Source organism: Ahaetulla prasina, chromosome 1, assembly GCF_028640845.1.
Source record: "Ahaetulla prasina isolate Xishuangbanna chromosome 1, ASM2864084v1, whole genome shotgun sequence".
Classification (NCBI taxonomy): Eukaryota; Metazoa; Chordata; class Lepidosauria; order Squamata; family Colubridae; genus Ahaetulla; species Ahaetulla prasina.
This window is the reverse complement of record NC_080539.1, coordinates 363,809,717-363,837,696: the sequence shown is the minus strand read 5'-3', so window position 1 is coordinate 363,837,696 and position 27,980 is coordinate 363,809,717. Positions and strand designations below refer to the sequence as shown.

The window sequence follows — 27,980 nt, the reverse complement described above, 5'->3', positions numbered from 1 at the left end:
AAGCATATTATATAATTTTCAACTAGCCATTTTATAATAAAAAAACAATCCCTTCTCCATAGGTCTGTCTGGCCAGACAACAATGCAATAATTGAAAATACTGCTTTTAAAGACGTTTCTATGGGTTTGTGTTGTACTGCCCTCAGCTGGAAAAAATAAGCACAACTATATATTGGCATCATATCTAACATTTCTAGCTTGGTGCCCTCTAGATGCGCTAGGAAGGAAGTTGCAGCTCAAAAGATCTCAAATGCCTGGGTTGGGGAAGTGTACAATTCTAATTACTTTCCTAAAGTGCACTTGACTTTGTTTCAAATGCATATATTTGTAGCCAATTATATTTTTAACTAAATAATCTATCCTGCATATTTTTAAGTGAAGTACATTAAATAAGGTTGATATAGGAAAAATAGAAGTATTTTGACACAAATGCTAAAATTGTGTAAATATTTACTGAAAAGGTATACCTATTCAACAGAAATGTACACAAAAGAGCTGCCTAAATGGTGCTGATTTATTATATTGTATAGATTAGCCATCAAAATCTATGCATAACAGACAATTTACCCGTTAAATCAAACGTGATATATAGCACATTTGAGTCAGATTACAGAAGTGATATACACTTATTATTTTGGGGCTTTTGTCCTAAAGGCAATTACTGTACAAATAATTTTGTATTCCATTGAATACAAAAAGGAGCCATGGCGAGACACGTGACAGCTGCAAGGCAGGTAAGACGTGTGTTTCGCATCTCCCCGGCCCCTGGCGAGGGGGAGAGAAGAGACGGCAAGAGGAGAGAGCCCCGTCTTGCTCCACACGTCTTGCTTCTCCCCCACCCCACATGCCACCCGCTCGATAAAGAGCTGGGTGCTGTGGAAAAGGGCAGGCGCAGGCTTTGGGCGTCTGGGGGCTGCCGGGAGTCACCTGGTGGAGAGGCAGGAGCGGGGTGGGAGTTTGCAGGTGAGGAGGATGGATGGATGGGAGGCGGCCAAGTGCCAAGAATGCCAGGGAGATTCCCACCCAGCGAATAGCTGACAAACGGCTGTGTTGCACTGCCACAGCAGTGCAACCCAGCAGCAGCCATGAGGTGGCCACACTTGCCATCTCCTGCACCCCCAAAATAATAAGACCCCCCCCCCGATAATAAGGCCAAGCCCTTATTTTGGGGTTTTAAAAAATATAAGACGGTATTATTTTCGGGGAAACATGGTAGAAGTATACCACACATTTGCAGAATTTTGTAGCCAATTATATGGTACTAAATTACAACCCCCACCAAACTAATGTTGGTAAAACATAGACTCTAACAACATGGCAACATTTCTGCACTGATTAGCCATAGTTTCACAAACCCACCAAAATAGGAAATGCAGAGTTTGGCTTCATACGATACTGTATGCCATGTTAAAATATGACTGGCAAGGTTGTGACTTTGGAGATCCATAGTTTCACCTTCCCTAATACAATCTTTACAGTTCTGAAAGCACATATTACTATTTAACTTCTTATATGTCAAGGTGTGGCATTGGAGAAGGTTCCTGCATATTCCTTGGATGGCAAAGATGACTAACAAGCACGTATTGGAGCGCATAACATCAGACATGTCAGTAGAAGACAAAATCATGAAACTGCATCTCACTTATTTTGGCCATGTCACATGGAGAAATTCATTAAAGAAAGCAGCTATGTTTGGAAGAGTAAAAGGTAAAAGGAAACCAGAATATCAAAGAACACGGTGACTGGACATTGGTATTGCAGAAAGTTAGCACCCACCCTTCTTGAAAAATGAAATATTCTAGGAAATATTAAAAAGGCAGAATATTATATTTCCCTGGATGAGAAATGGAGAAACATGTTTTTTTAGGCAGGAAGCAGATTCACTCTTAATAGCCCCAGCTTCCTCAATAGCCCACAGCAGATGTCAGCACTTAAAGAGAGGCTAGGTCATAAGCAAATATCCTCCTAAAGCACTTAAAGAGAGGCTAGGTCATAAGCAAATATCCTCATCCAAGATCCAACAAAGGTACGATTATCCCTCAGACATAATAGGAACTACCCAAAGCCCATCATTACATCACTCAGCAAGATTCAACCAAACCGGGGACTCCAGACAACCTACAAAGTTACCCCTGCATGGCCCTATGGGAGTCTGACAACCAATCAGAATACATTTCTTTCACAGGAACAGGAAGCAAGTTTAAAGCCCAAGAGAGGGTATAAATCTCTCTTATACCCATGTGTTGGGAATCATTATGGCAATGGTCAGATAATTCTGCTTTGCATTAGCCATATAATCTCTTAGATAAACAACATAAACTTGTAGATGTAGATTCTTCTAAGAATTGGATCATGTACAAGAAAAAGTAGCAAGCAGACAAAGTCTCCATTGTATGTGGTATTTCTGCATACCCTGTTCCAACCACATACCCATAACGGTGATGTTTCCATGTCTCGCTACATTTGAGCATTCTGTAGAAATGTATCCACACCTGCTGTTGCAAACTGCTCAGAAACGCTAACCACAGAGCCTGTCCGGGTAACACCGGACATGATAAGAAAACTGCTTTGCACACATAAAATATTCATCTTGCTCAGCTGTGCTTGCAACCATATTGCCACAATATGCATACCCAACCCAATGTGTCAATTTATGTGTGGTTAATCAGGCTCACATGCTTGCCTTCTGAATCTCTGTAACCCACCCCTAACAAACCTCAATAAAAGACTTGTCTCGGGCTAGCTCGAGGCTCGCTCACCCCGAGGAGAATTGGACTCCGCGTCTTCATTTCTCACTCCGTCCGGTACGGAAGGCCGGACCCTTTCGTGGCGAGCCCGCTGGCCGCGAGAAAAGCCACAACTGGTGACCCTGATGTGATCCCCTCAAGGATACGTCTCGGACCGTCCATACTTATTCGCCCAAAGGAGGCCGCGCACCCGACTGGTCTGAAACACGACTAAGTCTTTCGTAAGTATGGGCGGAAAGTTTTCTCAGCAGCAGGCAGCGCACTTGCAGGAGTTGAGAGAACTAACCGATTCCTCAACTAAGATAGCCTCAAATGGAGGAAAAACACTTCCCCATTTGAAGAACAAGGACTTAATTGGTCTTTTGCCCTACATTTGGAGACAGTGTCCATCATATCCCGAAAAGGGAAGTTTAAGAATTTCCACATGGACCAAATTGGGGACTTATTTCCACACATCCCCTAGAGCTCCTATCCAAATTTTAAAAAACCATGGCAAACCTTTGTTCTCAATTTCAGGGAAGGACCTAGTCAAATTGTTGAAATTCATTTGGCAAAAATATCCCAGTTATCCCCCTTCAGGGGATATCACATCTAAAAAATGGAGGCATATATTGAAATATTTAAATGACCCCCCTAAAGCCACTTACGATTTGATTGTAACTTGTCAGGTAATTGTTAATAGGCTGGAAATTTATGAAAAGGCTATCAGAGATTCGAGCGATGCCATGGCGCTCAACACTCCATATGAGGACGCCTCTCCGCAGCAAAAATCTCCTGAGGTAAAATGCTCCAACATTGCCTCTTCAACTGAAACATCTCCACCATCTGCCCCCCCCTCCGCCTCTGCCAACTGTGGACGCGGAGACCTCGCCTCATTCTGCCCTTACAGCTGGACTGAAGAGAGCGATAGCAACGGGAGACCTTTCCTTAGAGGATTTGCAAATGTTTCCCGTTGGCCTTATAGATGACCCACAAAATCCTAATCAAAAAATTCGAGGTCATCAACCCCTTGATTTCAAAATGGTTAAAGATCTCAAAAGGGCGGTGGCAGACTATGGGTCTCCCAGAGCCCCCCCCCCCAAATTCTGTCCAAGTGGCGCATGGTCCTTGAATGCCTCATTTTATACGACGTCACTTAGACAGTTTGTCAGGACCTCCACCTTATCAAAAAATGACTCAAAAGGATCCACAATCACATTCATGATTTAAACTGCTGAGTTTTCTCAGACAACTTCCCCAGGTCTGTAAATGTTGTTTGATGACGTGTATATGTATGTATGTGATCATTTTCAGACCTGCATAAGAATTGTAGAGATAATTGTGATGCTTGATTTGCATGGAATGTGTGTATGTGCAAAACTCATTGAGAAGGTGTGAGATTTCTGTGTTGTCTTTTGGATTTGCAAGAAATGTGTGCATGTGTGAGAAATTGTCTCTGCATGTGTGTGTGTGTGTGTGTGTGTGTGTGTGTATATCTGTATGCATAAAGTTTCGTATGCAAGCAGTCAGGTACTTTTGAAAAAAAAAATTGCTTTTGCAAGCAGTGAGTTATTTTTGGATTTTTTTTCTTCATATGCATGACCCAAAAAACCCATGTGGTCCTGTCCACCATTAAACCACCAGTCTCCATGATTCCAGTGTCTTTCTCCCCACTTGAAACTGAACCCAGATGGACATTTCTTCCAACAGTTTATGCTTTTTTCCTCCATTTGCACCGTTAGTAAAACTGCAGTGAGTCATTTTAAAGTAAATGAAACTTAAAAACGTTTGAATCAAAAGCAGGATAAAATATATTAAAGTGTAACTACAATCATTTGTATTTCACTTTTTCTCTAGGTAAAACAATTCAAATCAATCTGAATTGAGAAATTGAAAAAATCAAAATGCATAATAAAAACATTATTAAAGCAGTACTCTAAAACAGAGGTCTCCAACCTTGGCAACTTTAAGACTTGTGGACTTCAGCTCCCAGAATCCTCAGCTTTGCTGGCTGAGGAATTCTGGGAGCTGAAGTCCACAAGTCTTAAAGTTGCCAAGGTTGGAGACCCCTGCTCTAAAACGAAACCAAACACAAATTAAAACAAACTAGTAATAGCAGTCAACCTAAGAACACAAGATATCCAACCTTGATCTAGCTAAGTGATATGATGTACAGTCCCAACATATGAAACCGATTTATAATTCAGTATCATATAACCTCAGAATAGTGGGTTAATTGTGAATGCCAAAGTTAATACAAACATGCTTCTAATTTTAATCGTTTTCTAGATTAATGGTAGCAAAATATTCCAAAATCACTGTAGAGAATAAAAGCAAATATGGGTTGAAGCTTTAATAGTCAACTAGATTTTTTTATTCCTATCCTAGAAATCCAGAAAGGTAAACTGACTAAACTATGGTTGGCACTGAACCGTGAAACTAATCCTAGAAATTGATTTCATACAACATGCTCGACTGAGCGGTTTGTAGTTCAGTACAACGCAGAAGACAGCCACAATCACGCAGCTATAGCGGGATATCCCTGTCAGTCTCTTGCAGTAACGCCCCCCAAAAAAATGTTGAAAATTTTTAAGAGGTTTTTAGCGTGCCTTTCTAGTCATGGCTTTCGCACTTAGGCGTGGGAGAATAAGAAGCCAGCTCAGTTGACGCGTGGACTCAAACGGCCCAATGAGCAAAGCTAGTGATATAGAGACGGAGGGAGCAAAGGAGAGAACGGCAGGCGGATGTGACGTCAGTTCACTAACATCACTGACTTACTCTATGGAACAACCATTGATTTCACACAGTTCCTGTATAGTGCTATAAACTTGAACGCCGCGTCTTCACAAGACGGTCGTGATGCTGGGACGGGAGGCTGGCCTGGAGGACAGGAGGTGTGGCCTGCGTTCACTCAGCTGACTGGCCGCCATTTTGTCCGCCGCTCCGGCTTTTACCTCAGAAAAGCGCCGGTGGGGCGGGAGGCGAAAAAAAAGGAGAAGGGGAGCAGGTGGGCAAAGCGGCGACGCTCTTTCCAGCCCGCGGGATGTGACCCGCCGCCGACCCGCCTTTTTCTGCCTGATCCCTGACTCCTGTGGCCTGTCTTCCTTTCTAAAGCGGAACGCTGCCTTCTTTTTCATTTAGTTTGGCTTCTCCCGCTCCGTCGGCTCTCCCTCTCCACGATGGCGTTGAAGATGGTGAAGGGGAGCATCGACCGCATGTTTGACAAGAACCTGCAGGACCTGGTGCGGGGCATCCGCAACCATAAGGAGGACGAGGTGAGCAGGAGGAGGCGGGCAGCATAACCGGGGTGAGGGGGTGGTGGTGGCGGCGACGTGAAGAGTGGGATAGGCCGTAATGTCGACGATAGCGCATCCCTCTTCAGCATCTGTCAGATTTTAAGTCACAAGTTCCCCCGATCTGGTGATTCGGATGTGTTAGACTGCCAGTTCCCTCAGCCCCAGCCAGTAGCTGCATGCCAGCTGGATGTCATGCGAATTGAAGCCCGAGGCTTTTTCAAGGAGCCAAATTGAGGACAAGGCTGGTTTAAGAATTGGTGGGTGCACTTGTTGCTGTTCCTCCTACCCCGTGTAGACGCCGACGCCTCCTTTCCCTTCCTTTTGTTTTTGTTTTTTTTGCATATGCAATTTGTACCCTTTGTTTCCCTCTGGGAACACCAAATGTTGGGAGTGGCTCAATCAAAGAACTTGCTCTCTCTGATCTATTTTGTCCCTCAGGATAAGAGGAGATGATTTCTTCTTCTTCTTTTTTTTAAACATCTTGGGTTTTTCTGACCTTCCATCTTTGTTTCTAATCTTAGTAGGGAAGGAAAGAGAAGAGTTGCACAAGATTTCTTGAATAATATAATAGTGAAAGATGGTCTCTCTTTGGACCTTGTGCTTGAATTTTGTTATTCCTCTCCCTTTGATTCTGATAAATGTGTTTTATTAAAGACACATTTATCATTAAAACCCTGGAACTGGAACTGTGCTGCATTATATCACTGATTTTTGCAGTCCTTTTTAGGAGCCTTTCTAATAAAAGAAAGGTAAAATATGCTTTACGATAAATAGTGGTCTTACAGTTTCAACTTATTGACATTATTCAGCTTCCATAACTGTAGCTTTGCAGGGTAAGTTGGTAATATTGTCATCATATGCATATTCCATTAAAAACCATTCATTTGGGCCAATCACAGTCTCTCGGCACAACTACTTAAGTGTGGTTGTTGTGAGGATAAAATTAGAAGACAGAGTCCTGCATTTCTGAAAGGGAATGGGAGATAAATTTCATAAATAAAGGTATAATTTTTTAAAGGCTATCTATAGTAACTAGAAAGATAAATTTGGACAGAGGTTTCTGTGTTGCATCTAATTGACTTGGTCATTATGCTGTGGCAATTTTTTATGAAAATCTTTGTGTAATTAATAATCACATAATTATATATGTGGATCTAGTCAAGCTCTCACTAAACTAATAGGTTTGGTGGTCTTACAGTTGAATAAACACCTGCCTTCAGTAACAAAAGTCAGCAAAACACATTGACCAAACAAAAAATCTGGAGACCTTTATCATTGATATATAATTTGTTTCCTTCACATTTACTCAGTAAAGTAGACCAGTGTTGCAAACTCCTCTTCCACAAAGAACTGAAAGTGGCATACATAGCACTTCTGCAATTTTCCTAACAACAGTTCCCCTGTGGGATAAGGGTGGACTTGAACCTTGATCTCCCTAGTTCAAAATACATTAGTACATCATTCAAACATTCAGGAATAAACATCTTTATTCTGCTTGAATGTACCACTATATTATTTATCTTGTCTTTCAACAGTCCCGTAATAGGCCACTATATCCTCATCTTACCTAAGATTATGGGTTGAATTCTTGCAAATGAATTCATACAATAGATTTCCTAGTCCCCCAAGGATGTTGCCAGTATCTAGTAGTCATAACGCATTACTATTAGTGCAACGTTTTTGCATATATGCTTTTAAAGATAAGTAACCATTGTAAATACAAGTGTGGTAAGACTAAATAAGTATGGTTATATTGACTGTGTTTGCATGCCACAGCTACTGTGAACTAGCCAGCCACATTTTAGCTTGTTGTGTTGAATAAACTTATCCTCTGTGGCTAATTTATGGTTCAGTGTATTGAATGAACTCAGAAAATTACCTAAACCATGGTTTAGTTCATTATAGACATGCTCTGCAAACACAGCCATTGAAGGTTTGTGGAAACAGGGTTTGAGGCTTAGAGAAGTAGCTTTTCTAAGGCAGCCTGATAAGTTTACAGTAAACCTACCCAATCAACAAAGCTAGTTCATTGCTGAATTTCCTATATTGAGGACCGTCAGGAAGGGAGATATCTTACCTTCTTCCCTATTTTTTGGGTGGGTGGGTGGGGAGAGGCTGCTTGCAAATATGAATCGGTTTGATCACTGTAGCTAACTAATCTGTGGCAACAATCTTCTGTCTTTCCTTAACCACAATTACATTTAACCACCATCTCGAGATAATACTGGAATAACTTTTTTTACTTGTTCCTTAAGATAAAGATTGAAATCATTTGTTGAATGTGCTAAATGAAGAGTGTAGCCAAACATGACTAGTGGTTGCTATACAGCCTGAAAACTGACCTTTGCAGCCCTGGTATGCTACTTCAATTAAAGTTATTAAAATTTCACAGCATGATTTTTTGCCTTCACAGTATGGCTTTCTACTCTTTCATGACAGAAAATATAGAAACGTAAGTAAGCATATAGTGGCCCAATTTTTTTAAAAAAAACTTCTAACATGGGAGGCAGAGGAGAGTGACTCCACTGTTACATGCTCTCTTTATTTCATCATCCCACTCATTGTGGTTTTAATCCTTCCCGAAATTGTTAAGTGCAGCCCTGGCCACCAAATGGCCATCCAATCTATTTTATGTTTCAGGTACTAAATTTAAAATGGTTTAAGCAAGTCATGGTTTACTGTGGAACAGGTTACTATCTTAGGACTCAGATACAATTAAGGAAAGTGTAGTTCATGCAGTTACAACCTCTTTGTTTTGCAAATATCCAGTATTTATATTAGATTTATATTCTTCCTTTTCTTTAGAAGCATATATAGCATTCCGATCTATGTCCTACCTGTAGCAAAAAAGTTTACTCATATCCATTTTACAAATTGTATATGGGCAAGTGTAGGAAGAAGCTTTAACAAAGCTATTTCAAGTTATATTTTTTTGCAAAGCTTGCATCCTTGAAATGTTTTCTATGTATCTATTGCACAAAATATATTTAAGGAATGTAGTGCTTACTACATTGTGTTGGTTTCCCAGCTGCCCTTGACTCCTAATATATTCAGATAAGCCTACCCCCTAAAAAGAGGAAATGCTGAGTCTTATATCCTTTACAACATGAACATTTAGTCTTTGGATGCAATTAAAAATAATAATTTATCATAATTAGCCAAGTTTTCCTGTGTTCATCTACCACTCATTTACCACAAGCATGTGAAGACATTAAATTTAAATTTATATATGAAATCCAAACTATAGGAGTTATGGTTGTAAGTTGTGGTCATTAAGCAGGTCACCATGTGACTGTACCCAATTTTATGCCCTTGTTTTCAGTAATTGTAAAATGAACTATTTTAGTCAATGGATGTTTTTTGTCGGAAACCAGAAGTAAATGCAAAAAAAAATTGTAGTCATATGACCATTTGCTAAATGCCCAAAATATGATCACGTGACTGCAGGCAGCATGGCTGTAGGAACTTGGAAACTTGGTGATACGTAATTTTGGGGAGGCCTGTCATAACTTTGGTCGCTAAGTGACCAGTCATAAGTCAAAGACCATTGTGTCATTGCTCTTAACCTTATTTAGTTTATGTTAGCTTTCCACAGTAATATTTGAAGTTTTTGATTATGTGCCATTAAGTCATTGTCAACTTAAGTCATTGTGCGCTCTCACAGGGAGGGACTCCTCAGGGTGCCGTCGGCCAGGCAGTGCCGACTGGCAACGCCCAGGGGAAGGGCCTTTTCTGTGGGGGCTCCCACCCTCTGGAACGAGCTTCCCCCAGGACTTCGTCAACTTCCTGACCTTCGAACCTTCCGCCACGAGCTTAAGACACATCTATTTATCTGCGCAGGACTGGACTAGATTTTTTAAATTTTAAATGTTTAAATTTTAAATTTGGTTTTAAATCGGGTTTTATTATTTATATCTCTATTTTAAATATTCGGCCTATGTAATAAGTTTTTTAAATTAATGTTTTACTTTGTATATATATATATGCTTTTTATATGGCTGTACACCGCCCTGAGTCCCTAGGGAGATAGGGCGGTATAAAAGTATGAAAAATAAATAAATAAATAAATAAATAAATAAACTAGCAACCACTGCTACCAACCACACAGATTTTCTCCATTATGAGGTGGCTTTCAGATCTTCTAACTGTAATATTTAAATATAGGGTTTTTATGTTCAGATACATTGCACATCTGGTTTAATTTAATAAGCTAAACTGTGTAATTTATTGTACCCATAGATTAAATTGTAGTTAAACAGAAATGCTTTAAAGTCTTAAACCTTTTCTTAGCTTTTTGTTATCTTTACAACTTACCATGTTGATTGAACTTAAAAGACTACTATATGCCTCGGTGGCAATGAATAAGACTTCAGTATATGAGATGTAAAGTAGACCTACTGATGGAGTAGCATCTGTACTACTATTAAGCTTTTTGTTTTTTTACCTCTTCTGTGGTTACACAGTAGTATTTTTAAAAATAAAAGTCTTGTGAATAATTAATCTTACCATATCCCATTCAGGCTATTTTTTTTAATTCAGTAAGAAAATCATAGGAAATTACCACAAATTACTAGAGGTAGTCCTCAACTTAACAACAGTTCATTTAGTGACAGTTCAAAGTTACAACAGCACTGAAAAAAGTGACTTACGACCATTTTTCATACTAGCAACCATTGCAGCATCCCTACGGTCACTTGAATAAAATTTGGATGCTTGGCAACTGATTCACATGATGGATGGTTGCAGTGTCCCAGGGCCATGTGATCACCTTTTATGTCCTTCTGATAAGCAAAGTAAGCAAAAGATTGGGGACCAGTGAATTAAAAAATGGGCCTGGAGGGAGAAGGATGCACAGAGGGGAGGTTAATAGCCACCCTCAGTGTGTTACTCCCCCATTGAGTCCCTAGGCTAACTGGTGGAACCAAGTCTTCAGGCTCTTGCCGGAAGGACAGGAGGTTGGGGGCAAACCACAGAAGTGGGGGCAGGTTGTAAAAGTATTGTATAAGTGGCCCAGTCTTTTTCAATAAATAAGTACTTATCTCTAAGCATGGATTGCACCTTGTGCAAACTAGATTACAGTTAAGATTTATATTTGTGGGTTGCTGTGTGTTTATACCTGACAATCAGTTAAAAAAATGAAAGCTGCTGGTTTTTTCACACCCTATAGTAGAGGAATAGTGCATTATGAGCTCTGAGCATATCCATACAGTTTATAGCTAATATAAAGTAGGCAGCACATACGTTTGTAAATAATTATGCACTCAGTTAACTATAGTGAGTAAGAATAGGAAGCTCATTTTTGTTCCTTTAATTCCTTTGTTGTGAGATTCTGTGCAAATTAAACATATCAACTGGATATGTTGAGATCAGTTTAATTGTTAACAATTGTAGAAGTAATTCAGAAATAAAAGAAAATGCATTCAGGCCATTAATGTGCAATAATATTTATGTCTTTGCCCGGCTGGTATTAAAACTGTGGATTACATACAACCTCTGGCATTATCATAATAAAACAGATTTTAACAGATTAACAGAGTTGGAAGGGACCTTGTAGGTCTTCTAGTCCAACCCCTGCCCAAGCAGGACGTATAACCAGTAGGCTTTAGATTAGATTCAGTGAAATTATTTCTTGAGCATATGTGTTTGAACAAGTATTATTTTCTATTTAAAACTTTTTTAGTTTATTGTAAAGTTTTATTTATGTTTGATTTATTAAATTTATATACCACCGATCTCACTGAAACAGTGCCTCTTTCTATAAAATTCAATTTAGCAGGCTCCTTTGACCATGCTGGATATTTACTGGTAGTGCTTTGTGGTTGTGTAAGATTTGCAAAAACTTTTAGCACAGAAATCTGTTTTCTATGGCATTTATTTATTTATTTTATTTATTTATCAAACTTCTATACCGCCCTTCTCCCGGAGGACTCAGGGCGGTGTACAGCCTTCATTTAAAACATTTAATATACATATTAAAATAACCATTAAAAAACTTATTCAATAAAAGGCCAAATTAAAACCGTCGATTGACCATAAAAATACCCAATAAAATTACCATTAAAAGTTTAAAATTTAAATTTAGAATTTAAAAAGTCAGGCCAGTCCTGCTTGTATAAATAAATAAGTTTTCAGTTCCCGGCGGAAGGTCCGAAGGTCAGGCAATTGGCGTAAACCGGGGGGAAGTTCGTTCCAGAGAGTAGGTGCTCCCACAGAGAAGGACCTTCCCCTGGGGGCCGCCAGCCGACACTGCTTGGCGGACGGCACCCTGAGAAGACCCTCTCTGTGAGAGCGTACGGGTCGGTGGGAGGCATGTGGAAACAGCAGGCGGTCCCGTAAGTACCCGGGCCCTAAGCCATGGAGCGCTTTGAAGGTGGTAACCAAAACCTTGAAGCGCACCCGGAAGACCACAGGTAGCCAGTGCAGACTGCGCAGGAGTGGTGTTACCCGGGAGCAACGCAGTGCTCCCTCAATCACCCGCGCAGCTGCATTCTGGACTAACTGCAGTCTCCGGGTACGCGGTTGCAGCTGACTGTACCGGGATGCCGGCATCCACAGCCACTCCGTCTTGGATGGATTGAGTCTGAGTCTGTTTCTCCCCATCCAGACCCGTACGGCCTCCAAACAACGGGACAGCACTTCGACAGCTTCGCTGGGGTGGCCTGGGGTGGAAAAGTACAGCTGAGTATCATCAGCGTACAGATGATAACTCACCCCAAAGCCACTGATGACCTCGCCCAACGGCTTCATGTAGATGTTGGGCAGGAGAGGCGAGAGAATCGACCCCTGCGGCACCCCACAAGTGAGGCGCCTTGCGGCCGATCTCTGCCCCCCTGTCAACACCGTCTGCCGGCATTGTCATTACCACGAGTCATTTTCAAAAATGTGACACTGCAGACATGTGCTTCATTTGGGATTAGAACAGGGGTAGTCAACCTTTTTATACCTTCCACCCACTTTTGGAAATTTTCTAACCGCTCACCTGTTCCACAGTAATGTGCCATGTATCGTTGTCTGTGCATGCCTCTCGCGCATCGTGGATTGGGTTGGGGGGGCGCCGGCTACCAGCTCTGCTTGTCTGTTACAGCTGGGTGGTGTGGGGGGAGATGCGCGAGCTATTCTGGGATGAGGCTCTTTTGTTTGTGGTTGCACTATAGTGCCATTTAGTTTCACTTAGGTAACGTGAACTAAACTTATGCGCGGGCGATACAAATAGTATATTTTCAGAAATTTAAATTGTCACGGGGAATTTTATGAAAACCTAATGAAAATGTTTTTAAATAATTCTATGAAAATTTTTTTAAAAGTCAATTAAATTAAAAAAAAAGAAAGTGCTTCAGTATCGGACAAAACCCCTACCACCCACCATGAAAGCTGGAACGCCCACTAGTGGGTGGTAGGGACCAGGTTGACAGATTAGAATGAAATGGTAGACTTAAATGGTAGACTTAAAACCTATTTATTTCGTATGGCTGGACTAGCTTGATTTTTTATCTTTAAATTTTAATTGACTTTTGATGGGTTTTTAAAACTTAAACTTTTGTAATTTTATTGTATGTTATTTTAATATTTGGGCAAATTTGAATCAGTTTTTTAAGGGTTGTTATTTTTAATATTGTGTATGCTTGTATTTTATCTGCCTGTTCACCGCCCTGAGTCCTTCTGGAGAAGGGCGGTGTACAAATTAAAATATTCTATATTCTATTCTATATATACAAGAGTCACTGATAGATTTGGAATTGCCATGGGAAATTTGGGAGAGAAAGTGATGTAATTGTGCACAGAGAGCTTTTAACGACTCTGAGTATGACATTGCATGTTTCATGGTGCGACATCAGCCATCTATTTCCTGCTATGTACTTTTATATTGAGTATAGCTTGATTCTTTTAAGGAGACAGTTACTAGGTTATCCCCATATTGAAACTTAGAAAGAGCTTATTAGCAGCTTCTGTATCCAGATGAAGTTATGCAGAACAGCAAGTTGCTCATTTTCTGATCCCACAAATATGCCATAGAGCAAAAAGGAGGACTAGGTTTAATACATAACCTTAGGACTTTGAATGTTGAATAAATTAAAATAAATTAATAAATTAAAAGCTCTTTTATGTCAAAGTTGCTTATGAATGAAAGTTTACCATTCACAATTTTTTTTTATGCTGAAAGTCATATGAAACTTTGATTGACAACTAAAATTGGCAGTTCAATTCCCTCCTGGAAGTATAAATAAGAATTTACCAACTCCAAAAGTAAGAATTTTATGAAGAATTCAGCACACTGGAAAAAAAAATCTTTCATTTTTAATGTCCTAAATCTTATGACTCCAAGGACATGATACTTAGACCAAGGGTGTCAAACTTGAGGGCTGCATGTTTGACCTTGGGGGGGAGGGACGCTGGGTGAGCATGGCCAGGGTGGCCAGCTCTACGTCTCTCAAGTCAGGGGTGCCTGTGGTGGCCTGAGTGCTCTGCCAGAGAAAAAGGGCTCCCGAGCTCTGTTTTCATATGCAACAGCCTCCTGCAACCTGCCCTCCTGAGCTCCGTTTTTGCTGACAGAGGCACTGTGGGCTGGTCCTTCGCTGTTTCCAGGGTGGCCCTGCAGGCCAGATCTAAGCACCCCACAGGCCAGATCTTTCGAATAATAAATTCAGGCCTTGAGTTTGACACCCCTGCTTTAGATTGAATGACTTAAAAAATATATTAAAAAGTGAGCCCTTTGAGGAAAACCAAGTCAGGGTTAAGCCTGGAACTCTATTTATATATGCCATCTTAACTGAATTTTAAAAGTCTGACTGAGTTTTCTCCTCCCTGACTTCCTTTTATTCTAGTGAATTAGAAAGGAGACAGTTTGAGCTCATTAATTTTTTTCTGTTTCCCAGGCTTAATTCATATTTTTCCAATTGTGGTCTCTTCACTCAGCATGAAGACTCTCTGCATAAGGTAGTATCTTCATGCTGATTGCATTCTTATGTAGCTCTTAGACTCCAGAAATATTACTGCCTTTGGATGGCATTGTCCATGCATATGATGTGACCATTTTGTCAGAATGGTGTCACGTAAAGAATTAAGAACTGAACATGCTTTAAAATTTACTCAGAAAAAGTGCTTTGGACGTCGTATAAGTGCAAGAGCCTCCTGCTATTCATTAAAACACTGAGAGCATATGCACCAAGACAAATTCCTTGTGTGTCCAATCACACTTGGCCAATAAAATTCTATTCTATTCTATTCTATTCTAAAGTAACTTGACTTTTTAAACTATGACTTCCCTAGAAGCCTGGGGGAGGGAACTAACCTTTTGAGTATGCAGCCAGTGTTTCAAGAAGTATGTTATAGTTACAAAATCCATTCTTCAAAACAAGATCCATTCTTCAAAAATATCAAGCCAAAAGGCATGCATGAGAAATGAGAATTTTGATTCTTTTGTTTTGCTTGATGTTCCAAGAAAGTTGACTTCTCACCATATCACATCTAGCGGTTACATTTTAAGTCCAATTCTCCAAGGACCTCTGCTGTCTAATTTTTCTAATTACCGTATAGGTGATGGGCATAGCACATTTCCTTGCTCTCTGTTTTGCAAAAAGAAATGCAGATTGGAATTTTATACCATCCTGGTTGTTCTAGAAAAAATATTTCGTATGGGAAAGATCAATGAAAATCTACAGTGGAAGTGGGAGAATAAAATTGTGCTTTCTGCTCCAAGCCTAAGAATTTAGAGATGGGTGAAACTTTTTATATTTATCATCCCATTTTTAATGGATTCATCCAGCAGTCATCTTTGGCCTCTGAGAACAATTACTGGAATTACAGTGAAAAAAGTATCTGTATCTTAGCTCATACTGTCTTTATCAGGATGATGGATAATTTATTAAGCTAGCAGAAGTTGGCTGTTCAAATGGCTTCTCCTATTTATTTATTCTTTCTTCCCCTCCACTTTCAGTCCCCTTCCCAACCTGACTATTTCCCAACTTTTTAAGGCTCTTAAAACCTCTTGCTTACTGTGATCTGAATGGCTTCTGCCTATCCCCTTCCCTGCCCCACAGTGACATTCAGTTCTCTCCTTCTCCTCTAGGTCTCCTGTCAGGATTTAATGTAGTTTGCCAGAATTAAGTTTTGATCTAATGCCAAGTGGCTGCCTAGCTTTAGGCCATTGTTTCAGTTAATATAGATGCTTTGACCTTCAGTAAACAGAAAAGGGTGTAAATTGCCTTGGTGATGCCGTGCCTGAAATACATACATCTTATATGTTTTAGATTAATGTTTCTGTAGCTGCCATGAGTTGCTATTGCCCAACTGATTAATATGCATTGTAAAATATGCAGGAATATATTCCACAGTGGGCCAATTGCAGTTCAGAATGACTCTTTGTTTAAGAGTGTTAAAAAATACACTTGACCTTCAGCAGCTTCAGATGGGAGAACAAAGTGTGATGGTGAGGGGGGAAGGCAGATCTTTCTTCTTGCTAATGCTGTTCCTCCTCCATACAATGTTCTCAGGATACTTTATATTTTCATTGAAAAGCTCCAAGACTCCATGACTATCACTCCATCCTAGGAAGAATCTTTTTGATAAGGAAATGACACTACCTTTGAGATACTGTGTCCTGAACTGATCAATATTTCAGTCATAATATTTGGATGTTTTCCTGAGCACACATTATACTATGCATAGCATTCTCAATGGTTAGAGCAGAGAGACAGTTTGGTGTAGTGGTTAAAGCATCAGGCTAGAAACCAGACCATAAGTTATAGTCCTGCTTTGGATATAAAGCCAGTTGGGTAACTTTGAACCAATCACTCACTCAATCCTAGGAAAAAGACAGTGGCAAGCCACTTCTGAAAATCTTGCCAAGAAATTTCAGGGAGTAGTCCAGGTGGTCACCAGGAGTCCAGGCTGACTCAAAAACATACACAAATACGGTGAGAGAAAACTTAAATTTGCTACCAGAATTAGTCTCTGGTTTTGAAAAAGCCAAGATATATCGATACATCTATGTGCATGCTTTTCAGGTATAGCCATCACAGATCATTTATTGAGATCTATATATGTAACCTTTGCAGACAAGGAAATAAGAAGGATTTAAATTTTTATGTATAATACTTCCCTACTACTAGCACCCCGTCAGCTACTCAAATTGTTGCTCCATATTCCATTGCAAAAAAGTTCCATGGCCTCAAAATCAAATACTGTAAGTCCTAGACCATTCAGTGGAATTTACTGCAAGTCCCTAGACCATTCAGTGGAATTCCTGGACCGACATGTTTGGTCCACACCCATTAAAGGAAAACTACATTATGGTTTTTCTAAATGTTTCATATGTATTTTCCTGTCTTTTCTTGCTGGTGTCAGAATTCTTGCTGTTTTTTTTTGGGGTGGGGGGTGGGGGCAGCTGCCTTTGGCTTACTGTCAGAACTACACATGTAGAGCTCAAGCTAACTACTTTATTATGTTCTGCCTATAATACAGGAATCTCCTTGTTCTGGCAGCCCATCTTGGGAACAATTAAGTCTCCAAGGAACTGGGAGGAGAGGATCAGTCTTAGCCCTTTTGCTGGTTGTGCAGTGATTCCAGGCTAGCTCCATGCTTCACCCCTTCTCCCTGACAAACTGGGTATTTCTCAACACTTACATAAATATCAGATTGGTTTTGCTCATTTTTTTTTTAGTGTTGAGATTCAGAGGCGAATTTTTTTTTCACTTGTGGGTTTGCTATCAACTACCTATATTGTTATCCACACATTTTACTTAAGGAATGGCACAGTTTGTAAGAGCAAGAGCTGCAGTTTCCTTGGAGAGTACAAGTACTGTTTAGCCTGATCTGGAGAATTAGATGTGCAAGTGATGGACTCCATAGCATCTGTATGCTTCTGCTGTGACATAGCCATCAAATATTTCGTGTGAAGAATTATATACTAAAAGATCTGTTGCATACTGAACAAGGAGTTCTCTCAGCATCTCATATTCCAGGTGGAATTGCAGAGACATGTGAAATTTGAGTCTCTTTGCTTGTTTTCAAAATTTGAAAGCAATGGAGTATGACTAGCAGTAGCTCAAATCAGCATCCATGGAGTTATCTTTTTTTATATCCCAGGAATTAACATGGCAAGAAGTAGTCTAGACATTCTGTAAAGTCATCCAGAGGATCTGATGGTTAAGCAAGAACATGAAACATGTTGTGTTTCATCTATGCAATTAGCAAAGGTTCGAAAGGCCATGAACTTGAGACTTACATAGAGCTATCCAATTTGAGCAAAGCTATCCCAAGCAAAGAGATGTTTGCATTCAGGTGTTTGTACCGTAATCCAGATTTGGTAGCCTTTGATTTGCATATTACAGATAATTCTCAATTTGCGAAAACAATTGAGCCCAACATTTTTGTTGCTAAGTGAGACTTAAGACAGTTGAGTTTTGCTCCATTTTGTGACCTTTCTTGCCACAGTTGTTAAATGAATTACTGTAGTTAAGTTAGCAACACGGTTGTTAAGTGATCTGGCTTCCCCATTGACTTTGCTTGTCTGTAGTTCTCAAAAGGTGACCACATGACTCCAGGACACTACAACTGTCATAAATAAGCCAGTTGCCAAGTATCTGAATTTGGTCACGTGATCATGACGACACTACAATGAAAAATGGTCATAAGTCATTTTTTTCAGTGTCATTGTAAATGAATTATTATAAATCGAGGACTACCTGTAACTTGAAACATGACATTGAAATGTAATCTGAATTTCCACTTGCAAATTCTTAAAATTAATAGTTTCTAAGTATGTCCTCAGAAATTAAGAATTCTTTGAGCCCTATACACTCCCTAACATAGAAGAATTTTCTGAGTTAACTCAGTTACTTTTATAGATGCACAGAGAAGATGCTGCATGTTGCAACTTTTTTTTTTATTGAAAAAGTTCTTACAAAAATTTCCCCCCCCCTTTTCCCCCCCTCCCCCTCCACTCCACTCCATCCCCTCCCTCGAAAACCACCCCCCCTACTTCCCAGAACAAACACAAGGTATAGTTCAAAAGAAAAAACAATCATTCGCTAAATTTTCCCTAACACAAATTATAATCCTCCCCTTCTTCTCAAATCCTAACTTCCCCCATACAAATCAAAGATAAATACATCCTAATCATTCAAAAACAGTCTGATATCTCTTAATCTGATATCTATTTTGCGTATATTCAATCCATTTTTTCCATTCAGTTAGATATTTTTCTTGTGTAGTGTCTTTCAAAAAGGCTGAGATTTCAGCCATCTCAGCCAAATTAGCAACTTTCAATATCCATTCTTCTATTGTAGGTAACTTGCATGTTGCATCTTTGTGAGGTTCCCTGATCTGACCTTCTGAGTGTCAAGTATGAATGGTCATTCATTCCTCTATGTTTTCCTTAATCCCAGAGCAGTTTACAAAGATGAATTCTACTTGGACTATTTGTCTGATCTAATATTGTCTATTTTAACAGGCAATGGCTCCCCAAAATATCATGCTAAAGAAGGGGCTTCTGTCTTGCTGTTTCACCACTTGAACCTATGACTGTCTGCAGTCAGAGTGGATGTTTTAGAACAGAGCTGTGTACTCTTTCCTGAAGTTTGAAAACTTCTGTCTTAAATTTATGTTACTTGACTTTGAATTCTTACTGAGGGTTGTAGAGTTTCTGTTTCTTTATCTGGCCCTTTCACCAATCATTTCACGTGCCTCAGTGAGTTGATAGGACAAAATCCTGTGACTAAAAGCATTTTCCAAGAGGCAAATGATGGGAGAGTCCATAGTGTTGGGTGCGGCTGGAAGAAATCTGAAACCATTTGGCAGAGTCAAGATAACAGTACAGAAGGATAAACTGCAAGTTTGCACAATCCTCCCAATATTCTCCAAGCCTGAGTTGAAGTATTGGAAAAGAGCTGTCAACAATCAGAAGCTCCACAATTGCTCCTTCAATACTTCTTAATTTCAGTTCCAAATACTTTAGTCAGTTGTGGAGAAGGGTTGATATTTGTTTAGCATTTAAAATTAACGTGCATTTTTTTTACTGCATGTTAACACAAATTTATTAATGTATTCCTCGGATAATTTCATGGCAAAGGTAGGTTTTCTGAGAAGTAGCCAGAGCCTACTACAACTACCTGTAATATACTACAGGTAGTTCTCGGTTTACAAGCATAATTGGGACCAGGAACTTAACAATACAGTCGTAAAATGAAAAAAATCACATGACTGCACTAACTTGTAACAGTAGTTCCAGCAGCTAGTTGGAATTATTAAGCAAATCATGCACGATGGTTGTGCAATATTACATGATTGCAACTTGCAGCTTTCTTCTGGCTTCCCCATTAACTTTGCTTGTTGAAAACCATTAGAGAAGGTCGTAATTGTCAATCACATGATTGCAGAACACTGAAACCATCCTGAATGCTCATTGGTTGCCAAGCCCTCAAATCATCACATGACCATAGGGATCCTGTGATGGCCACAACTTTGAGAACAGGTCATAAAAGCCTCTTTGTTTAGTACCATCATAACTTTGAAAAATCAATGATGAGAAATCACTAAGTGAGGATTTTCTGTAGATCATGTTTTTCCTATCCTGCTAACTAAGATTATTAGACTAGATCATGATTTGACATGGCAGCCTCCCAGTTGTGACTGCCGTCTTCCATTCCCTTGTTGAAGAGCAAAAAAAGATTGTGTTTATATAGATAATTAGATATTTTAATCACACCTAGTGCAGAAAGTTTTCAAGTCACCTATCCTTGCAGGAGTCGGTTTACTCTCTTTGTGAGATGATTTCTAATGCTGTGTTTTTTGATATTTGGGCAAAAAATTCCAATATCAGAATTAATCATAGAGGTAAATGGATGAACTCTTAAAGACAGAATGTCCTGCTGCATTTCAGCATAGATATTGTTACCCGTGGCCTTAGGGCAGACACACTTAATATTTGTGAATTGTTTTACAGCTATCGGTAATTTGGGTAGTTCTAGCTTGACAGAATCCCATTTATAACCAATGATCTCACTTTTCTTTTTCTTTTTCTTTTCCAGGCAAAGTACATCTCTCAATGCATTGATGAGATCAAACAAGAACTGAAGCAGGATAATATTGCTGTGAAAGCAAATGCTGTTTGCAAGCTCACCTACGTGAGTATTTTCTTCATTTAGAATGTCCTAAGATAGAATATTGAATGTTCCAGAGCTGTTCATTGATATATTAATAGCATTTTATTTCTTGGAAGATCTGGTAAAGGATGTGATCGCTTTGTGGTTGAGCTATTGCAATGCCTTCCTATATGTGTGTGCCTTTGAAAATCATTTGGAAGCTACACTGGTACAGCACATAGCAGTACAAACAGTGATGGGTAGCCATGCTGTGCCCATATTCTGTGAGCTGCCCTAGTTACCAATTGACTTCCTGATGCAATTCAAAATTAAGGTTGTTATCTTTAATACTATAAATGGCATAGGGCCTATTTTTTAAGGAATCGCCTATCTCCTTTGGTTTCTGTCTATCCTATAAGATCGGGCAGAGTTGGCTTTCTCTGGGAACCTGTCAATTAAGATTCTTCAGACTGGCTAGGTTAAAGCTGTATAAGTGACTAGGTTTGACTGGTCTGATGAAATGTGTTGGGTGGGCCCAACTCCTTTAATCATTTCTCCTTCAATCATTTTAAAACTACAGGTTGGCAGCAACTTTTGAAAGGCCTCTTAAGGTAGAAATGTTATGTTGGCCATATGGTTTGATTTATAATAATTGGATTGTTTTAGTCTTAACTGCCTATAGGGTTGTATGGTTTTTATTATTTTTAATTTGCATTGGTAAGCAGCCCAGCCTATGGAAGTGGGCAGCTATAATAAATTTCAAGTTATAATAATATGCATTCACTTAATTTAAAAGCTTGTGTTTTATATTGATTGTGGTGTTCTTTGCTCTTTTGGTATCGCTTTTGGTTATAAATAGATCGTGCGATACCCTTCAACTGTAAGTATCATTATGCAAAGCACAGAAAGAATAAGAAATATAGCAAAAGAAACTACTGGAATGAAGAATGAAAATAAAAAAAGAAATCACCAGCGCCATCATATCTCTCTCTCCATACTTTGCCATTGTTGCAAACCATCCTTGCTTCTACCACATTGGCATACTTCTCATATATTGCCTTTTATAAGTAATTTTAAAGTTATGATTACAGTTGGGACCAGAATTTCCATCACCTAAGCAATGCAGTCGAAAAGTCTGACATCGCGTGACCCCATCGCTTAGCAACAGCAATCCTTGAATTCCCAGTTCCTGTCATTAAGTGAAGATTGTGGGTTGTTAGGCAAGCTCCTCCTCACAGCTTTCTTTATACAAAACAATGACTTCATTATCATAAAATCAGGAGACGCTTGCTCTAGTCTATACAAATTTGTCCTTTTTTCAAATAATATTGCTGCAATAAACTAGTTTTCTACTAGTATTTACATGTCTTAGAATTTGTAAATAATTCCATCCATTAAGGCAGAGTTCCCCAATGTTTCTGGGTTTGAGGACTGGTTGGGGGAGGAGAGAGGATGGTATCACGTGAGCAGTTGGCAAGCACGCACACATGCGCAAGTCAGTTTGCGTGAGCGAAGTACACAGGCACCTGCTGCTCATGCAGATTGAGCACATAAGTGAGGATGTGCATGCACAACTGCACAGGCATGTGCTCGCCAGCCATTTCCACAGCCCGGTTGCAAACCCCTCACGGCCCACAAGTTGGGGACCCCTGTACTAAGGTACATAGACTCACCTTTTTATTCTAGATTTTTTTCTTTGTGTATAAAAATAGTTGGCCCTGTAGTTCTTTTCCAGTTTTCATATCCACATGTTCATCATCCACCTGTGAATTCCTATTTTCATATGAACACAACAATGTAGATTATGCAAATTTATTCTTTTTTGACATACTGGTATATTTTCATCCTTTCATTCATAACACACCTTCACTTTATGTATTATAAATACATATGCATTAATGAATAATAATACATGTATTAATCAACTTCACTCTGTAAGCTCAGACTGAGTTTCCCAACCACGTAATACTTCTATTTTTCATTTATTCATTAATTGATATTTTTACAATTTATTCCTCTTTTATTACAAGTTAGAATGCTTCATATGCCAGTTGTCAGCTAATGAGCTCTTAAATATTGACCATCATCCCAGCTCAGCTAACTATAAAGACATTATCGAACAGTTTTAGCACATCTTGGTCAGTATGCCAGAAGGACAACCAAAGCGCAGCTTTATTCAGGATGTAAGTTTCTGATGTAGAGGCTATCTTGCAAGCCAAAACATGGGCCCCATAACTCAACAATCAGAAAGTATTCCTATATAGACTCAGATTAAAATATTCAGGCAAATATTTTATACATTTGAAATATATTGGGAACTTTGATTTATCTCTTGTTTTGAGATTAATGCCTTGTTTCTCCTCCCACATCCCATCTCTTTAATAGTTGCAGATGCTGGGCTATGATATCAGTTGGGCAGCATTCAACATCATTGAAGTCATGAGTGCATCTAAGTTCACTTTTAAAGTAAGTAGTCTATATGAAAGTTGGAGTGTTAGAAACCATTAAGAATTGCTGTTATTGAGGACTTTAAATTCTGTGCAGAATGACCTTTGATTGTCGAGGCTGGGACCATAACAGTTTGTATCTCTTTTTTTAAATCAAAATGTAAAAATGGGCTAAGTTCTGCTCAGTAAAAGTTATTATACGATCTTGTTTTGTGTCAACAAAATAATATTTACTTTACAAAATTCTGATATTGCTAATCAGTAAGATGTGTCAGAAGCTGTGCAGGGCACTGAACTCCCATCATTGCTAGATGCCTTCTTTTGGGTCCCTCTCTGATTTTGTAATTTTGATAATGCCCATATATTTAAATATACTTTTACAGTTAGATCTCGAAAGCTAAACTGTACATCCAGAACTATTTCTGTATTTCCTCCCTGTCATTTTATTTCTATTAAATTGTAGTTTATTGAGAGCCCCAACTGTTGCTCTAATGCAATTCTTTTGTACCATCTACAGTCTATATTTTACTAGACTCCTTGTTTTTCAGATGATGGTCACAACTCTATTGAGTCTTAGATAGTGATTACTTGTTATTCATTTTGCAGAGGATCGGATATTTGGCTGCCTCTCAGTGCTTTCATGAAGGGACAGATGTTATAATGCTGACAACTAATCAGATCCGAAAGGTAAATTCCCCAAAAGAGGCTTGAATCACCTGTATTATACACATGCCAAACTGTAATCAATAAAACACTTTAAAAGTGGACAGAATAAACTTTATTTTCAATGTGCTAGCATTGAAAACAATTCAAGTCCTTTCAAAAAGACACTCTGTTTATCTGCACCAAGGCAATGACAGTAGAAGTGAGGAACAGTGTAGTTCAGGGGTGTCAAACTGGCGGCCCGCAGGCCAGATGCTTCAGGCGCAGGCCACTCCCACCTCAGCTCTGCGAAGGGAAAAAACATCATGAAATGTCACGTGACAGCAAGTTGACGCGGCGAGTTTGACACCCATGCTGTAGTTGAAAAGCCCAATCTTCATTGCTTCTAATTTCTTCTCAGAAAGCAGAGCACCAAGAAGGGTCTCCAAAGATGACATTAGTAAGCAAACAGATTTGTCTGGGGGAACAGTCACCAAGAAGAGTTTCTGTATATTTAAAACTATGCACGGTTAAGGGAACTAACAAAGAGCAGGAGTGACACGATAGCTGTCTTCCAGTACATGAGGGCTGTCACAGAGAAGAGAGGGTTGACTTACTCTCCCAAACACCTGAGAGGAGGATAAGAAGCAATGGGTGGAATCTCGTGAAAGAAAAATCCAGCCGGGAACTAAGGAGACATTTCCTAACAGTGAGAATAATCAGTGAAACATCACTGGAGACTTTCAAGAAAAGATTGGACAACTATTTGTTCGGCATAGTACAAGGCCGTGATGGCCCCAGCTCAGCTCCACCGTGCATGCACACACGCTTCCCGCCGATGAGTTGATTTTCAGTTCTCTGCCATGCAGGGGTGTATGTGGGAGACACACGCATGCATGGGGAGAGGGGGGTGCTCCCACCCATGCGGCCTGTTTTTGGTCCCAGGAGATTGCAGGAAGGCATGCTAGGCCCAAAACGGGATGCAGTGGGGTCACATGGGACGGGAGGGCGGGGTGCGCGGGGGAGCGTCGTACGTGCATTGCATTATGGGTGTCGCCGTTTGCGTGCACTTTCAGCACACGACAACAAAAAGGTTAGCCATCACTGGTATAAGGTGCCCTGCCTTGGGCAGGTGTTGGACTAGAAAGCTTCCAAAATTCATTCCACCCTGATGATGATTCTATTCCACTCTATTCTGTTCTTATTCTAATAATTTTAATTCTAATAATTCTAATTATTTCTATTTTATTCTAAAAGCAAAAAATAATTTTTATAGATGATATGTTTTAGAGAGCCAGTCAGTTAGTGATTGATATTTTCAAAAGTGTATGTGATTGATAGTGAATTTTGAATGTGAATATTAAATCTGCAGCATATTTCCAAAAATTTTTAAATTCTATTTTTTTTTCTCATTCACTTATCCCCTCTCTTCCTCCCACCTTTCTACCTTACTGTTCTAGGACCTGAGTAGCCCCAATCAGTACGATACTGGAGTTGCGCTAACAGGTTTGTCCTGTTTTGTGACTCCCGATCTTGCTCGAGATTTGGCAAACGACATCATGACCCTGGTGAGTAGCTGGAGAGTGGCCGTCCACACTACCTGCTTTGTTCACTCTGAGCAAACCTCTTTGAAGTTCCAAATGAGGAAGAAATGTTTTCAAAGTAAATGAATAACAAGAGCAGCTGACTATAGGAGCATTGGAGACACATTTTGTGGTCCAATCACATGCAGTGAAATATTACAGGAAAAAAATGGTTACAGTCACAAATCTTTATTGATTTGTTTTTAAAATGCCCTAAATTGAATTTTATTCCTAGTGATGGAACAGCATGTATGTAGAGCTTTTTGGCAACTGTACAGACATTATTGCTATTCTTAGGGGAATTTTTTAAATCTGTCCAGTATAGATTTTAGCCCTAGGATTTTTCTGTTTTTCTCCTGTCCAAGTACTAACCTGTTGAGTGTTTTGAGATTGAGATGAGCTGGGTAAGAAAATAGATTTCTGGTGCTTAATTCTCCCATTTTTTGATATCTAAATTTTAAACCTGTAGAGCAGAGGTTCCTAAACTTTATACCATTACATCTCCCTTTAGTGTAATCCTAATGTACACACCTCCTCTAAAAATCCAAACATCAAAATGAACACAAATTAACAATGAAAATAATACAATGGAACTTTTATTTTTAATAAAGACATAAAAAATAAAAAAGATCCTTCACACCTCTCTTTTCCACCCCACAATTTGGGAAACTCTGACATAAATAAATACAGTGAAGTCAAGGAATGGGAAATTTCATAGGATTAATTCAATTATTAATGGGATTCCAGTCTAGTTTCCCATGACACAAATTGATTTTTTAAGGCAATCAAATTTTATTCAAATGTTACTTGAAGAATAATTAACATCCATTAATTAAACATAGTTTTATTTAAATGTTACCTTTGTAGTTACAAACAGGAATTCCTAACAGATTACCTTTTTTGTTCAAATGTCTTTTGTAGCAGAAACGTTACAGTTGGATTGTTTAAAATTATCAGTGTATTTATATATATTTAGTGTAGCAAATTGTTAGTCCCAAAGCCAGAGCAAACTATATGTGTCACTAGTTCTTTTGATAGGTGGCATTGTGTTCTTTTCCTTTCATTCTGCCTCTTCTGAAAGCAACTTTCAGAAGGCCTGTTTGCTAAAACTTACGGTCAGACAGGCCTCCCGCTTGTTCATCGTGCATGTTTAGTCTATGTGCATTGAGTTAGATTCCGAGGCTTAATATGCTGCAAACCTAATTAGGAAGCTTTTCCTCCAAAGCTGTGAGACCTCAAATATTATTAAAAGCTATGAAAATCCACAGATTTTAGGTGTAATAAATTTCTCATTGTAGGCTATCTAAGTGATAAGAAATAGGTACCATATTTTTTGGAGTATAAGACACTCCGGAGTATAAGATGCATCTTATTTTTGGGGGAGGAAAATAAGAAAAAAAAATCTGCTTGAGAGGCTCTCCGTTTGAGAAGCTCCATTTGCAGCCTCCAAAAGCTCTGTTTGCAAAAGAGCTTCTCTTTGCAAAGGCAGTCTCTCAAACCGACTTTTTGGAGGCTGTTTTGAGAGGCTCTCTGTTGGGGAGGCTGCATTGGCAGCCTCTAAAAGGGTGGGGCTACATTTGATGTATAAGGGCGCACCCAAATTTTCACATTCTTTTGGAGAGGGAAAAAGTGTGTCTTATACTCCAAAAAATATGGTATATGTTACCCCTTGATAACAACGTGACAAATTTCATGACTTGAAATCACGTTGAAATGGATGTCGTCTTCCTTCTTGCCACAGGAAAGAAACCCTCTGAATTTTTAGTGCCAGGAGTGGTTAAATGGAGTCTTGATTTAATTGCTGTGAAAATATGTGTCAAAAGCTTTTTCTCTCTGCAGATGTCTCACACAAAGCCTTACATCAGGAAGAAGGCAGTGTTAATCATGTATAAAGTGTTTTTGAAATATCCTGAATCCCTTCGGCCTGCATTCCCCCGCCTTAAGGAGAAACTGGAAGACCCAGATCCTGGTTAGTGATCCAGAAGATTCTAAGCGGTTTGGGACTCTTGACCTGGGAAGAAGGTGTACATTTAAATAAATCTGGATAAGGTCTTTTGCAGTAATAGAGATGTTACTTGTATACCAGATTCCATATTTTTGTACTGGGGATGCTATAGCATTCTAGGACCAAAATAAACAGCTTTGCACACCATTTATTTATGCATATGCACAGGGTGATTGTGAAGTGCAAAAGAAAATGTAGGAC

General features: G+C 39.3%; 1 protein-coding gene across 3 annotated transcripts in view; it reads left to right on the top strand.

Annotated features, from left to right (window-relative positions):
- The first annotated feature begins 5,522 nt into the window (after positions 1-5,522).
- AP3D1 (adaptor related protein complex 3 subunit delta 1) overlaps positions 5,523-27,980 on the top strand; it is a 60,252-nt gene continuing 37,794 nt past the window's right edge. The window contains exons 1-6 of one of the 3 annotated variants that reach the window (XM_058163400.1): positions 5,523-6,001; positions 21,049-21,144; positions 23,488-23,568; positions 24,156-24,236; positions 25,652-25,759; positions 27,614-27,743. In XM_058163400.1, the coding sequence (XP_058019383.1) occupies positions 5,906-6,001; positions 21,049-21,144; positions 23,488-23,568; positions 24,156-24,236; positions 25,652-25,759; positions 27,614-27,743 (592 nt within the window). In that variant the 5' untranslated portion in view covers positions 5,523-5,905. The remainder of the gene's footprint in view (positions 6,002-21,048; positions 21,145-23,487; positions 23,569-24,155; positions 24,237-25,651; positions 25,760-27,613; positions 27,744-27,980) is intronic. The other 2 variants (XM_058163399.1, XM_058163398.1) reach the window with 2 other exon arrangements.